This window comes from Acomys minous (genome assembly GCF_964271855.1).
Source record: "Acomys minous genome assembly, chromosome: 19".
Lineage (NCBI taxonomy): Eukaryota > Metazoa > Chordata > Mammalia > Rodentia > Muridae > Acomys > Acomys minous.
In genome coordinates, this window is record NC_140499.1 from 12,298,910 (window position 1) to 12,314,828 (window position 15,919).

At 43.3% G+C, this 15,919-nt stretch overlaps 1 protein-coding gene across 3 annotated transcripts in view; it reads left to right on the forward strand.

The window, feature by feature from the left end:
• MFN1 (mitofusin 1) overlaps positions 1-15,919 on the forward strand; it is a 51,316-nt gene that overhangs the window by 15,966 nt on the left and 19,431 nt on the right. For all 3 annotated transcript variants that reach the window (XM_084768487.1, XM_084768486.1, XM_084768488.1), the window contains exons 5-9: positions 2,669-2,793; positions 3,818-3,926; positions 6,883-6,990; positions 11,092-11,245; positions 12,391-12,458. In XM_084768487.1, coding sequence (XP_084624613.1) covers positions 2,669-2,793; positions 3,818-3,926; positions 6,883-6,990; positions 11,092-11,245; positions 12,391-12,458 — 564 coding nt within the window. The remainder of the gene's footprint in view (positions 1-2,668; positions 2,794-3,817; positions 3,927-6,882; positions 6,991-11,091; positions 11,246-12,390; positions 12,459-15,919) is intronic.

Here is a 15,919-nt window from a genome sequence, read left to right on the forward strand (position 1 = left end):
ACTTGCTATGTAGCCAAATCTGATCTTTTTACCACCCAGATGCCGTAGTTACTGAAGTGTCATGTGCCACCACATTATGTTTATGTGGTTCTGGGGAGAGAGCATAAGGCCAGGTACCACGGTACTAATTGAGCCTCATTCCCAGCCCTATATGCTTTTAGTAAAACTATAGTATATGTGTGCTGTATCCTTTCCTTAATTGATTCTCTAGTTTACCTTTATGCCCCTTGTGCTGTTTTCTTAACACATGAGTTACATTAAGTATGTACATTGGTTTCATAAGCTAATAGATCCTGAGAAATCATCATGAGAAATAGGTACAGTTTGGGATTTAAATGACAAGGGTCTCAAGAAGGTTTTTGTGCATAGCTGCCTGTTGAGAGAAAAGAAAATTCTTTCTTCAAGACAGATTTGGCTCTGCCTCACAAATTGTCATGCCCAAGTTGTGAAACCCCCAAAGACCACCAGCAACCAGCCGGATGCAAATCACACTGGGTCTCCTTATTTGTGAAGCTCAGAGCTTGGACTGCCAGCCCCCTCATGAGGAGGGAAGATGGCGGCCCCTAGTGCTAGGGGAACAGGGTTTTAAAGGAAAAAACTGCAGGGCGGGGCCAGTTCCAGGGTGTGTCCCCGCCCTGCTGTTACATGATAGAATAGAGGGATACAGGAACCTTGCCCTTAACCTGACTGGCTGGGGGGCCAGGGCCAGACCAATTTTCTGTTTGTTCTGGTCACTGTGACCTGTAGCTCTGATTAGTTGGCCCCGGGTGCAAGCTCCTAGGAATGGTTGCTAGCTGTTTGTTTGTGGCTCTCCCTGGAAACTCCTGGGGGTGGGAGGGTCAGGTGCTCAGACCCTGAACACAAAATGGTGTTGGTTTGGTCTCTACACAGTGTGGCACTCACAGCTGTAATCTAGTGCTCATGAGGCTGAGGCATGAGGGTAGGCATGAGTTTGGGCCACTATGGGCTAGAGTGACACCTTGCCTCCAAAGAGCAAAGAGATTTGAATTGGCCTCTCAGGGTGTTTAAACTGATTTTAGTAACATGTTTTCTAAACGATTTCCCCAGTATACCCATTATACTAAGCAATACCAGAGGAACCAGAAAATACATATTTGTAAAGCAACAGACTCCCACCCCACCCCCACCCCCAGGATTTCTCTGTGTATCCTTGGCTGTCCTGGAATCATTCTGTAGACCAGGCTGGCCTTGAACTTATGGAGCTCCTCCTGTCTCTGCCTCCCAAGAGCTGTGACTAAAGGCGTGCGCCACAACACCAGGCTCCATAACTAATTCTTTACTATAAACTCCATCAGGAGTTTCACTGGGCTGTTACTAGTGTCCTATTTGTTAGGTGTTTGTGTGTAAAATTAAAGTATAATTTGGGGGGCCTTTTCTAGTACCCCTCTAGCTCCCAAATAATGAGATGGAGACAATAGATTTATTCAACAAGCTTTAAAGCACTAGAGCTGGGCAGATATTCATCTGTTCTAACCCTCTGTGCTAACCTGCTGACTTCCAGTCACACGCCCGGAGTTACTTGCCATATTGGTTGCGCCTGGCTGGTTCTGCTCCATCAGATCGGTCCTCATGGTGACATCCTCTCTCCTCCTTCTTCCTCCTCTTTACCTCATGGTCCCTACCTGAGGTCCCTTGACTGGCAACAGAAGCCCAGCCTCCCCTCCTCTCTGTTGCCCAGCTATAGGCTGCTAGGCTTCTTTATTAATCAATCAGAAATAATTGGTGATAATTATACAACTTTAATATAGGAGAGTCTTCATAGAAATGACAGTGTCCGTGTCCAGATTGTAATCAAATCTCGGGGCCCAGAAATCAGCTCTGAATACAGAGCACATTAGACCAATCCCCAACATTTATGTTTCCAAATCCTGATTGTTTTTTAGTTGGTAAGAGTAAACTTTTGAAGAGTATTTGTATTTGGTTATTTTAAAACCCAGGTTTTTTGGGTCTGGAGAGATGGCTCAATAATAAAGAGTGCTGGCTAAAAACAAAAACAAACAGAAACAACCCCCCTAAAACCAAAAGCAACAACAAAAGCTGAGTGTGGTAGTGCACGCCTTTAATTCCAGCACTCAGGAGGCAGAGGCAGGCAGATCTCTCTGAGTTCTAGGCCAGCCTGGTGTACAAAACGAGTCCAGGAAAGCCAAGGCTACACAGAGAAACCCTGTCTCTAAGGGGGTGGGGGGAAAGTGCTGGCTGCTCTTTCAGAGGACCTGTGTTTACTCCCCAGCACCCACATAAAACAGCTCATAACCATCTGTAACTCCAGTTCCAGGAGTCTGATGCCCTCTTCTGGCCTCTGGGCACCAGGATACACCGAGACACATGCAAGCAAAATACCCATACACATTAAAAAATTACACACGCACGCACACACTCGCACACGCACACACACACACTCATATTTCTCAAGATTGTTCAGGTGGTTTTATTTCAAGCCGTTTGAAGTTCAACTTTCCATTTTGCAAAAATAGTTACTACTCATCTGGTGTACCTGTGAGTCCAGGAACGAAGAGGCAGAAACAGCACAGTGAGAGCAAGGCCAGCCTGAGCTACAGCTAGCACTAGCGTGGGTTAAACTAGATGTTGTGGCAAATGGTAGCATTGTTAATTTTATTGAACCTTTTTTCTTTCCTTCCCACTTTAGACAGTTAATCAGCTGGCACATGCCCTCCATATGGACAAAGACTTGAAAGCTGGCTGTCTCGTGCATGTGTTTTGGCCCAAAGCTAAATGTGCCCTCTTGAGAGATGACCTGGTTTTAGTAGACAGGTAAATTTACATACGAATTGCCTTCTCTGTGCTTACTAAATAAAATAAAGCTCTTTATCACACTGTTGTGATCAAATACCTGACGACAAAAAGCGATTTGAGTGGGGAAGGAAGGGTTTATTTGCCTTGCAGTCGGAGGCTGTCCTCATCCTTGCAGGAAAGGTGTGCAAGAGCAGCCTCAGCAGGGGCAGGAGGCTGTTTTCACATTGGACCTGCAGTTAGGAAGTGAGGGTGGGTCCTTGTCCTCTGCTCTGGCTTTCTCCCTTTTCATTTAGCTGGAAAGTCTAGGAGGTTTCTGAAGAATGCTTTTAGAATTTTTCCATTGCTTTTATTGTTGTTGTTGTTATTATTATTATTATTAATTATTTTTTTTTTGAGACAGGGTATCTCTGTGTAGCCTCGGCTGTCCTGGACTCTCTTTGTAGACCAGGCTGGCCTCGAACTCAAAGTGATCCACCTGCCTCTGCCTCCCAAGTGCTGGGATTAAAAGTGTGCACCACCACCACCTGGCTTGTTTGTTTTTTGTTTGTTTGTTTTATTTTTTCGGTTTTTGTTTGTTTGTTTTTTCAAGACAGGGTCTCTCTGTGTTAGTCTTGGCTGTCCTGGACTCACTTTGTAGACCAAACTCACATCGATCCGCCTGCCTCTGCCTCTCGAGTGCTAGGATTAAAGGTGTGTGCCACTACGCCTGGCTTGGCTTGGCTTGTTTTTTTAAAGGTGTGCTTCTAGGCATTTTCATCTCTACCTGATTGGAACAATTTAATGCTATTTACCTAATCTGTTTTATCATTGATATTTCTTTTCCTTTTTTAGCATAAAAGATTGAAGTATTGATGTATGTTGCTCATCTTGTCAAAAACATTAAAGATTTCTAGACATCAGAATGATAACTGAGAAAATTTCTTCCTTTTGGACCTCAGAGGATAGAAAGGGATTTTTATTTGTTTGTCTTGGTTTTGAATCTATAACTACATTTTGCTTTAATGAGCATTTTATGATGCAGTGTTTGCTTCCTTCCCATTAGCCCAGGAACAGATGTCACTACAGAGCTGGACACCTGGATTGATAAGTTTTGCCTTGATGCTGATGTCTTTGTTTTGGTTGCAAACTCAGAATCAACACTGATGAACACGGTATGATTTATTCTTACTGCTGTGCTTGGGTGGCATCCAGCTGAGTTCTGTAAAGGGAGGGAAGTTCCCGTGGTAAACTAGAAACTGAAGGCCTGTACTTCCTGGGACCAGAGCTGGTGCTGACCTGCTATAGTGCTAGCTGCTTGCAGTAGCAATCTAGGGCTCTATGGATTTAGTGTCTACGAAGTTTATGGGTTTAAGGTGATACAAGCGTGATACTGGCACCCACTCTCTGTTTGCTGGAAGAGCACAGATGCTAAGGTTGTTAAGGTGTTTACCTATGAGCCTTTAATAGAATCTAAACCACCCCCCTCCAGCATGCATCAGGCAGAGCCTTTTCTCTTCAAGTTCTCATCCCTTTCCAGCTTGATGCACTATAGGCTCAAAGCTTCTCTGTGTATGGCATGAGTGGAAGGTTCTTTATCCAGAGTGACCAGGTTCAGGCCAAGTGAACTTTGAGAGTGTAGATGTCTCCTATGCAAAACAGTAACATGGGATTAAATCATTATTCACCAAAAACGAGTGAGTAGCTGAGCACCATTGTAACCAAGGTGTTACCAATAAGGCCTACTTTGGGGTTTTTTGTTTGTTTGTTTGTTTGCTTTGGTTTTTCGAGACAGGGTTTCTCTGTATAGCCTTGGCTGTCCTGGACTCACTTTGTAGAACAGGCTGGCCTCAAACTCACAGTGATCCACCTGCCTCTGCCTCCCAAGTGCTGCGATTAAAGGAGTGTGCCACCACCGCCCAGCACCTGCTTTGTTTTTAGGGTCTTAGTATCACAAACACCAGGCTTGTGTTCTAATGTTGGTAATGGCTTGTAAGCTTGTTTTGTGAGAAACTGCCTGAGTGTTTGAGACATTGTAGAGGACTACCATCCATTGGGAGATGGCTGAGTGACAAGTCTTTGCACTGCTTTTAGGGATGGACATGACTAGGAGTGACAAAGTGAAAGAAAGAAAGGGCAGACATGTGAGCACAGGAAGGCTGGGATTGGGGAACTGGCTTCTCTGATGGAGAAACCACAGCCCCATGAGTGCTCAGTGTGTTAATTAATATGTGCAACAGAGAGGCAGGGCTATTGCATACAGCTGAGTAAAGAGGTGGGGCTATTGCAGACAGATAAGGGCAGAGGTATCCTACACAGCTGAACAAGGAAACAGGGTCAGGAGCAGCAGTCTCTATAGGGGAGCAGTTTTCATGTTGTAAATATCTTGGGGGCGCAGGGAGACAGCCTTGGTGGACATTTCCGCACACACCGTTGACATCCCCACGTAAACATAGAAAGGCTTTGCCATTTTCCTGAGCCTATCCTGGAGGATTCTTTTCTATTTTCCTCTGTGTCTGAGGTCCATGCCAAACCTCACACACTCACCAGGGAATTCACTCCCTCAGGGCTTCCTCCAGTCCTCACAGATGACCAGACTTCTCGGCTTTATTCTGACTTTGGTGCCTTTGTTTATGCTATTTTATTCTCATTTGTTTTCTCTCTTTGATGGTAGGAACCAAACTTAAGACTGTGCACATGTTAGACAAACACTGTCTCTGAGCTACAGCATCAGTCCTATTGATGCTATTTTTTTTTTAGGTTTATTTTATTTATTTATTATGTATACAGCACTCTGCCTGCATGTATGCCTACATGACAGAAGAGGGCATTAGATCACGTTATAGATGGCTGTGAGCCACCATGTGGTTGCTGGGAATTGAGCTTGGGACCTTTGGAAGAACAGACGGTGTTCTTAACCACTGAGCCATCTCTCCAGCCCTTGATGCTGTTGTTTTTTTTTTTTACTTGCAGTTAATCCACTTCTGAACTGGGTGTAGTCACATATATCTGAATCTCCACATTTGGGTATTGAGGCAGGAGAATCAGATACTTTAGGCCATCTTTGTTGCGTAGTGAGTTCAGGGCCAGTTTGGACTGTGTGAGGCCCTGTTAACAATATGTCCAAACCCATCACTTTCACCAATTACTTCCTTTGTGGAGCTTTTTCTATTTTCAACTAGTTAGGATATCTCCTTGCTCTGAATAGACCCAACACTTATTTTACAGTATTTATATAGTGTTCTTCACTTGAACGTTGCCAAAAGGCCAAGAGGTAGTTTATAGAATATTCGCTCTGTTACTAGAGTTCGTACAGGTGTCTTACATTGCTAAACTATGTAGTTCCTTCTTTATTTTTTATCTTTTGGCTTTTGGTTTTTTGAGACAGGGTTTCTTTTTGTAGCTTTGGCTATCCTGGACTCGAGTTGTAGACTAGGCTGGCCTTGAACTCACAGCCACCCACCTGCCTCTGCCTCTTGTGTACTTGCTACCTTTTTTTTGGGACAGGGTCTCATTATGTAGCTCTGGCTTATCTGAAGCTAACTGTGTAGAATCAGGCTGGCCTCAAACTCACAGAGAGCTGTTTATCTCTACCTTGGATTAAAGGTGTTCCACTACTACAACCAGCAACTTAGTTAACTCTTAAAAATGATTTGAAGTGACGTTTAACAGCTGCATTTGTTGTCAAATAGTCATTCTTACACGTCCACACTTACAGATTGATAAGTATTAGTTGAATTTCTTTTCTTTTCTTTTCTTTTTTTTTTTTTTTGAGACAGGGTCTCTCTGTGTAGCCTTGGCTGTCCTGGACTTGCTTTGTAGACCAGGCTGGCCTCGAACTCTCAGCGATCCACCTGCCTCTGCCTCCCGAGTGCTGGGATTAAAGGCATGCGCCACCACGCCCAGTTATTAGTTGAATTTCAAGAGAGACCTGGCAAGAGCAGGAAACCCTTCCCACTGGCCTAATGTTTCCGTTTCTGAGGGAAAGGTGAGTGCTCACAGGGGTCTTAGGATCCTTTATCTCAGATGCTAATCACTGTACGTGAAATGGTTCAGACTTTTAAGTAAAAGGTTTCGACTATAATGTAAATAGAAAATATTTCTTAAAGTGTTGTTCTTGTTATTTTTCAGGAGAAACATTTTTTCCATAAGGTAAATGAACGACTGTCAAAGCCAAACATTTTCATTCTGAACAATCGCTGGGATGCTTCTGCCTCAGAGCCAGAGTACATGGAGGATGTAAGTTTTCCCCTTTGTTTGAACTGCAGTCATGTACAGTTATCTGAGAGAACAATACACCTAAGAGGAAGTTGTGAGAAGTTCTTCTCTGATTGTGAGAATAGTAGGACTATAGCTGGGCCTAGTCCCAGACTCAAGGTGTAGGCAAAAGGATGAGGAGTTCAAAACCAGCACGAGCTATGTAATAAGCAGTAGTTTGAGACCAGCCTGAGCTATGTTAGTCTCTGTCTGAAAAACACTAAAAGAAAAAAAATAAGAGTATGATTTTAGAAAATGTATAAGGGTTTGTGATAGGTATCTGAAATATTAAGCTACTGTTCATTTCAGAACTTGAAACGTCTTTTTGTTTTACTTTTCTCCCCCTCTTTTTTTGAGACAGGGTTTTTCTGTGTAGCCTTGGCTGTCCTGGACTACTTATTAGACCAGGCTAGCTTTGAACTCACAGCAATCCATCTGTATCTGCCTCCTGAGTGCTGAGATCACAGGTGTGCACCACCACGCCCAGCTTCTCTCTCTCTTTCCCCTCACCCCCCTCTTTTCCAAGACAGAGTTTCTCTGTGTAGCCTTGGCTGTTCTGGACTCACTTTGTAGACCAAGTGGACGTTGAACTCACAGCGATCTGCCTGTCTCTGCCTCTCGAGTGCTAGGATTACAGGCATGCGCCACCATGCCCGGCTCTCTTTTTTAAAGAGAAGACTTATTTATTTATTATTTATACCTGCATATGTATGCCTGTGGGCCAGAAGAAGGCTCTAAATCTCATTGCAGATAATTATGAGCCACCATGTGGTTGCTGGGAATTGAACCCAGGACCAGTGAAAGAGCAACCGCTACTCTTAACCTCTGAGCCATCTCTCTAGCCTCATGCTGTGCTCTTTTCATATGTACATGTTTTGCCTGCATGTATGCACCGCTCACATGCCTGATGCCAAGGAGACTAGAATAGGGTAGTGGACGCCCTATAAACTGGAGTTATAGATGGTTGTGAGCTCTCATGTGGCTGTTGGACATTGGACTTACGTCCTCTGGGAGAGCAGCTATATTCTCAGTCAGCCCCGTGTTTAACTTTTATTAACATATAAAATGTCTAACAGAAAAAGTGCCTGCCTGAATCTTTAGTGGTTGGCTTAATGGCTTTTCACAGATTTCACATACCTGCCTAGAATGTGAATAAAACAACTAAGCATACCTCACACCCAGAGCTTCGTGGGCCCTTTGACTACTTTTTGTTTTGTCTTTTTGCTTTGCTTTTGATATGGAGTCTCTTGTAGCACAAACTGGCCTCAAACTAACTGAGATTTGCCTTCAACACTCTCTCTCACTCTCTCTCTCTCTCTCTCTCTCTCTCTCAAGTTTTTTAAAGACAGGGTTTCTCTGTGTTATCTTGGCTGTCCTGGACACACTCTGTAGACCAGGCTGGCCTTGAACTCACGGCGATCTGTCTGCATCTGCCTCCTGAGTGCTGGAATTAAAGGCGTGCGCCACCTGCTTTTAACTCTTGATCCTCCTAGCTAACCCTCCTTAGTGCTGGGATCACAGGTGTGTGTATATGGTGCATGGGACTGAGCCTTGCCTGCTAGGTAGGCATTCTGCAGACTGAGCTGTATTCTCCATGCACTTTTAGAAAGAACCTGGTGTTTGAAGAGCCATGTGTGCTAGTGCATATCTTTTGAACCCAACACCCGAGAGCAGTGGTTCTCCATTTTCCTAATGGTGCAGCCCTTTAATACAGTTCTTCGTGTTGTGGTGCCCCCTTTGATGGTTTGAATAGCTTGATCCATACACTCATGTGTTTGAATGCTTGTCCCATAGGAGGTGTGGCTTTGTTATTGTAGGTGTGGCCTTGTTGGAGGAACTGTGTCACTGTGGGTGCGGGCTTTGAGGTCTCATATATATGCTCCAGCTCTGCCCAGTGTAAGTCAGTCTCCTCCTGGCTGCCTTACTCTCAGCTTCTTCTGCAGCACCATGTCTGCTGCACACCGCCATGCTTCCCGCCATGATGACAGTGGCCTGAACCCCTGAAACTAAGCCAGCCCCCGTTAAGTGTCTTAAGAGTTACCTTGGGCATGGTGTCTCTTCACGGCAATAAAACCTAAGCTGAGACATTCCCCACCATAAAATTATTTTGATACTACTTCATAACTGTAATTTTGCTATTGTTATGAATTGTAATATAAATATACGATATGCAGGATATCTGATATGTGATCCCAAAAGAGTATCAGTACAGGTTGAGATCCACTGCTCTAGACAGAGGCAGCCTGGTCAGAATAGTGAGTTCTAGGCTAGCCAAGGCTGTACAGTGAGATTCTGTCTCAAAAAATGAACATAAAATAAACACCCAAAAGCAGTTGATGTATGTGTTGGTCAATTTTTTATTATTACAATGAAGTTGAGACTGTCCAAGCCTCCAATTCATGGTGCGAGTGTGACTCACAGAAAGAGCAGCTCATTGCAAAGTAGCCCAGAGCAGGGGGTGGGGCGATGTGCAGGCCTGCCCTTCCTGACTTTCCACTCCAAAGAAAGGACCTCACAGGCACACCAGAGAAATGCTCCTAGTTTTCTAGGTCCTTCTCCGTCTAGTCAGTATTAACTGTCACGGCATATAAGTAGTGTTATTTAATTTTTTTTCTATGTGTTTCTGATTTTAGTTGTGTGGTATATAAGATGAAACATTGTTCCTGGAACTGGAGTTTCAGACAGGTATATGCTGCTATGTGGGTGATAGGAATTGAATCCAGGTCCTCTGGAAGAGCAGCCTGTGCTCTTAACTGCTGTGCTATGTTTCCAGCCCCTGTGGCATTACTCTTAAAGGAATTGCAGAATTAGGAGAGCCTCACAGAATAGTTGATTAGCTTGGCATTTCTCTTTAGCTTAATTTTCTTTTTCTTTTGTTTCTGTTGTGAGACGGTGTGCCCCTGGTGTCTAAGCTGGCCTTGGACTCTGAGCTGTCAGCCTTCTGAGTGCTGTGATCCATCATTTGCATGGCCCACCAGATCCTCTTCAGTAGTGGCTGCATGTGTGCCAGGCAAACATTCTACTAACTGAGCTACATTCCAGCTCCAGTTTCCGTGTTCTTTTGACATTTTGTTTGTTTTTTGTTTTTGTTTTTTTGAGACAGAGTTTCTCTGTGTAGTGGCTGTCCTGGACTCACTTCGTAGACCAGGCTGGCCTCGATCTTACAGTGATTTGCCTGCCTCTGCCTCTGCCTCCCGAGTGCTTGTATTAAAGGCATGCACCACCACTGTCCAGCATTCTTATACTCTTAATATAACATTTATTGGGCCGGGCGTGGTGGCGCACGCCTTTAATCCCAGCACTTGGGAGGCAGAGGCAGGTGGATCGCTATGAGTTTGAGGCCAGCCTGGTCTACAAAGTGAGTCCAGGACAGTCAAGGCTACACAGAGAGACTCTGTCTCGAAAAACCAAAAAAAAAAAAAAAAAAAAAAAAAAAAAAACCAAAAAAAAAAAAAAAAATATATATATATAAATAACATTTATTAAGTTTTCCCATGCACTTAGATAGGCATTAGTACTTGTTTATGATGTTTTGTAATGGTTGGGTAGTATTTGATGTTCAAAAGGGAGATTATTAAGTAGAGATTTCCTGCCACCAAGGATCAGGCTCCATTTGCTGAAATTTCCTGCATTTATTAAGGATATAGGAATGGCTAATACATATCACTGTATGAATATGACCACAGCAGCTTATAGAAGAAAGTTTATTTGGGCTTCTGGTTCCAGAGGGATGAAAGTCTGTCATGGTAGGGAGGCAAGTTACAGGCATGGCAGCTGGAGCCAAAGCTGAGGGCTTTGGTTTTGAACTGCAGGATGAAGCAGAGAGCAAATAGGGAGTGGGAGAGGCCTTCAGTTCTCAAAGCCCACCCACTATGACACTTGCTCTGGCAAAGCCAAAACTCCTAAGCCTCCCTGAACAGTGTCACTAACTGCGTATCAAGTATTTAAAATCCCAAGCCTGTAGCAGACATTTCTCATGCAAAGCACCATAGTCACTATTTAGTATGGTGTAATATAGGCCCGTGGTGGTTGATTATTATTTCTGTTTTGTTTAAATTGTTAAAATGCCTGTCCTACTTGCAGGTGCGCAGACAGCACATGGAAAGATGCCTTCACTTTTTGGTAGAAGAGCTCAAAGTTGTGAGTCCTTTGGAAGCTCGGAATCGGATCTTTTTTGTTTCAGCCAAGGAAGTTCTCAACTCCAGGAAGCATAAAGCCCAGGGGATGCCAGAAGGCGGTATGTAGTAATCGCTGTTTCCTTCTTGAGTGTAGATTTAGATTATAACAGAATAGTAGCAGGTGAAACTCTAATCTTGTCCCCTGCTTACCTGTAGCTTCAGTGATGTGTGCTCAACTGGGTTACAGTACGATTATATGGCACCTGTTAATCACACTGTTAGGAGTAGTGTGATATGAATGCACCATCCCAAGAGTCTTCCTTTTGTTCAGTAATTTCAGAACAACTGTCTTATTAGCTGGCGTGTAACTGCACGGCTGTGCTGTAGGACCCTTATTGTATTGAAGAACAGCTCACGTGGAGAGTGCCTACTGGTGCAGGCAATTTAGTCACCCAGTGGAGGTCACAAAGGTGAAATGCTTGATAAAATAAAGATCGTTAGATTCTACAGAAAGAACAAATCTGTCAAACTGAAGATGCAAAATAAATTTGTGCTAATATGTCAATATACCTCTAACTTCAAAGATACACTCAGTACGTACATAAAGGCCCTTATAAAGAGGGCATTGACTTTATGTATGTATATAGAAGGTAAAACATAGTGTCCTGGTTCGATTTCTGTCAATTTGACACAAGCTAGGATCCTTTGGGAAGAGGATATTTGAGTTGAAGGAATGCCTCTATCAGATTGGCCTGTGGGCAAGTCTGCGGTACACTTTCTTGATTAGTGATTAATGTCAGAGGGCCAGCCCACTGTGGGTACTGCCACCGTGGCCAGGTAACCTGCGTGGTATAGGAAAGCAAGTTGAACAAGCCCTGGAGAGCAAGCCAGTCAACAATATTCTTCTGTGGCAGCTGTTTTGGTTCCTGCCTTGACTTAACTTTAAGATGGACTATGATGGCAACAAGTAAGCCAAGTTTGCTCTCCAAGTTGTTGTGTTTGGTTATGGTATTTTATCACAGCAATAGAAAGTAAACTAATACACATAGCATAATCTAGGCTTTTATATTCTGCATTTTCCAGCAGCCATGAAAAGTCTTGGAACATCTGTGCCATGGGTAGAGGGAGTTTATTATACCAGATTAAAAACTCTTTGCCTGAGGCAGGTGTGATGATGCAAGGTAAAGTAGCATGGGCTGCATGTAAGACCTTGTCTCACAAAAGCAAAACAAAAATAAAATCAAACCTTTTGCCCGTGTTACAGGTGGGGCACTTGCAGAAGGATTTCAGGCAAGATTACAGGAGTTTCAGAATTTTGAACAAACGTTTGAGGTAGGAATTTAATTACTACTGGCTTATTCATAGCACTGGTCAGAGAGTACCATCGTCGCCACTGTCTACCTTTGTCAATAACCTCTGCTGTTATTAAATGTAGTCCTGACAACAGCAAGTGAAACAAGAAAAATATGAAGAGAAGAAGCCCCCGCAGAAAGAATGACCTGTAAGAATTGAGAAGCTGTGTTTTGCTTATATGTTTATAAATGAAAAAGCGGTCTAGTTTTGCTTGTGTTGTGCAATGAATGGCATTCCTTGTCTTCATACATGTGGAGCAGGAACAAACAGTCATTGCTGTTGGAGTAGATGATGGTTGCCTGGTGGCAATTCAAAACTGAATTGAATTTCCTTCCTCCGAGATGACCTTGAATTGTGTCAAGACGACAAACAGTACTAGCCAGCACAGAGGGAAATTGATCTTGGGTTATAGGCATTTCATCCCCCCTAAATTTAAAACTCAACCTATGTTCAAATGAAATATTCTTTGGATGTTGGCATTTTGTTTTTGTTTTGTTTTTTGGTTTTTGTTTTTTTGAGACAGAGTTTCTCTGTGTAGCTTTGACTGTCTTGGACTCGCTTTGTAGACCAGGGTGGCCTCAAACTCACAGAGATCTGCCTGCCTCTCCCTCTGCTGGGATTAAAGGTGTGTGCCACCATGCCCAGCTCAGGCTGAACCTTTTAAATTAATAATTTGCTTATTTTTCCCTAATGTTTAATTTGGTGGCTTATGAAGATGAAGTGTTTAAAAGGAATCAGAGTCACCTGCTTTTGTTAAGGACCCCTGCATAGCAACAGGTCTCTTTTCAGGCCAAGCCATGGGATGCATCAATCTTAGCATCTCAAAGACCATTGTCTCTTCCTCTTTTGCTGAAAAATCTGTGAATCTGATCTTATCAGTTACTTCATCCGTGTGGAATATGTAGAGTTACACTAGCCCCCTTCCCACCAAGTCAAACACTGTTCTGCTATACACCTGTGTCTCTTCATTATTAGCTCATGGTACACATTTTGATTTCCTAAAATAGCTTCTAGATTAGATTGGACTGAAAAACATAGATCTTGTGCTGTAGAGCACTGGATATCAGACCTGGCTGATCAACAGAACACGGGATGGGGTGCCTTGGAAAACACAGGTTTCCAGAGATATTGTTCCTGTTGATCTAAGCTTGGCTTAGGAGTGTGTGTGTGTGTGTGTGTGTGTGTGTGTGTGTGTGTGTGTGTGTATCCAAAGCCCCCAAACTGTAATCCGCAATCTGACTTAGGAATAACCATATATCTGTGTATATCCACACACAGTTTGTAGTGCTGTGCTAGGCAGTGGTTCTACCATTGAGCTCCATCCGTGTGCCTGTTTTAGAAGTTATTTTATTAGTATCTCTCTTCCTCCTTCCCTCCTTCCCTGTGTGTGTGTGTGTGTGTGTGTGTGTGTGTGTGTGTGTGCGCGCGCGCGCGTGGGGAGAGAGAGAGTGGAAGGGAGGGAGGGACGGATGGACGGACAGACAAACAGAGATATATTCCTGTGAGTGTAGGTATATGTGTCAATCAGAGGACAACTTGGGCTCACATGATTGGATTCAGTTGTCCGGCTTTCATGTCAAGCACATTACCTGCTAAGCTGTCTTGCTAGGCTTGTTTTTGTCATTGCTGCTGTTTTCTTGAGACTGGGTTTTGCTATATAGCTCAGTTTGTTCTGGAACTCTTCCTAAGTAGGCTAGCCTGGCCTCCAACTCACAGTTCTCCCTGACCCCCAAGTGCTGGCATTATAGGTGTGTGCCACCATGCCTAGACCTAAAGTAATTTTAGAAGAAACTTGGGCAGTTCATTTTTAGAAGTTGTGATAGGGTACTCTGGTTTCTCTTTAAATCATAACTCCTTCCCTGTTTAAGATTTATGACTTTCATTTGGGAGTCTATATGCTATGTATGGAAAATTTGTTCATGAGCTGTTGTGTTAGGTAAGATTGTGTGATATGTCAGGGTTTATAGGTTAAAGCTCTGGTTACAGCTGGGCATGGTGGTGCATGCCTGTAATCCCAGCATGTAGGAGGCAAGGCAAGGAGCTTGCAAATTGGACGTGAGCCTAGACTAAATACAAGATCTTGTTTCACAAAACCACAAAGAAAATAAACTAAAACCTGTTGTTATTAAAGGAGACTCATAATTATGTGACATGATCAGTTTATTAAATTTTTTTTATCTCTGCATACCTTATGGAGAAAGACAAGATCATTTCTTAGTGGTTTGGATTGAATTGTCAGTTTTTTCTCAGAACTTTGGGGAAAAAGACTTTATTTGAGAGAGGGGAGGTAAGGTGGGGGGCGGATATATATGAGTATGTTTGGGGGTTGTCATTGGAGGCCAGAGGTGGTGTCACAGCCTGGAGCTGTGTTACAGTTGGCTGTCTGCTGCCTCACCTGGGCACTGAGAACCAAGCATGAGTCACCTGCAAGAGCATTGTACTTAAGCACGGATGCTCTCCAGCCCAAGCTTTCTTTTTAAATCAGTTTTGGTAACTTAAGATTTCTTAGAAATTGATTAATTTCAGAGAGCCTAAAATTCAGTAGCATAAAGTTACATTTGTTGGTTTGCCAATGACTATAATTGCTTTGATTTTTTTTCAAAACCTGAGCCCTGTGTTTTGGTTAATTATCAGTTGATAACTATCACTATGAAGTCTATTCTGTAAGGTCTTTGTTAGTTGAGCTGATCTTCCCTCTGCTTTTTAAGAAAAGGCTTATGATTGTGGATTTATCTTTGGGTATATTCCGTGGGTTCAGTACCTAGTTTAGTTTTACTGTTTTTATTCTTCACTTTAATTTTTTTTTCTTTTGAGACAGGATCTCATTATGTAGCCCTAGTTGGCTTGAAACTCACTGTAGACCAGGCTAGCCTCAAAATCACCGAAACCTGCCGGCCTTTGCCTCCTGAGCGGTGAGATTAAGTTTTAGTTTTTAAAAACTAATTAACTTTTAAAGAGCTAGGCAGTGATGGCATATACCTTTAATCTCAGTATTCGGGAGGCAGAGGCAGGTGAATCTCTGAGTTTGAGACCAGCCTGGTCTACAAAGATAGTCCAGGACAGCCAGGGCTGTACAGAGAAACCCCGTCTCATTAAATAAAAAAAAAAAAAAAGTGTGAAACTGTAAGTTGTAGGTTTTTTTTGTTTTTTTGACACAGGGTTTCTCTGTGTAGCCTGGCTTTTCTGGACTTGCTTTGTAGACCAGGCTGGTCTCAAACGCACAGCGATCTGCCTGCCTCTGCCTCCTGAGTGCTGGGATTAAAGGCGTGCGCCACCATGCCCGGCTAAATTTACCATCTTTTTAAAAATTTTTATTTTTTTATTTATTTTGTTTTTTCAAGACAGAGTTTCTCTGTGTTAGCCTTGACTGTCCTGGATTCGCTTTGTAAACCAGACTGGCCTCGAACTCACAGCAATCCGCCTGCCTCTGCCTCCCGAGT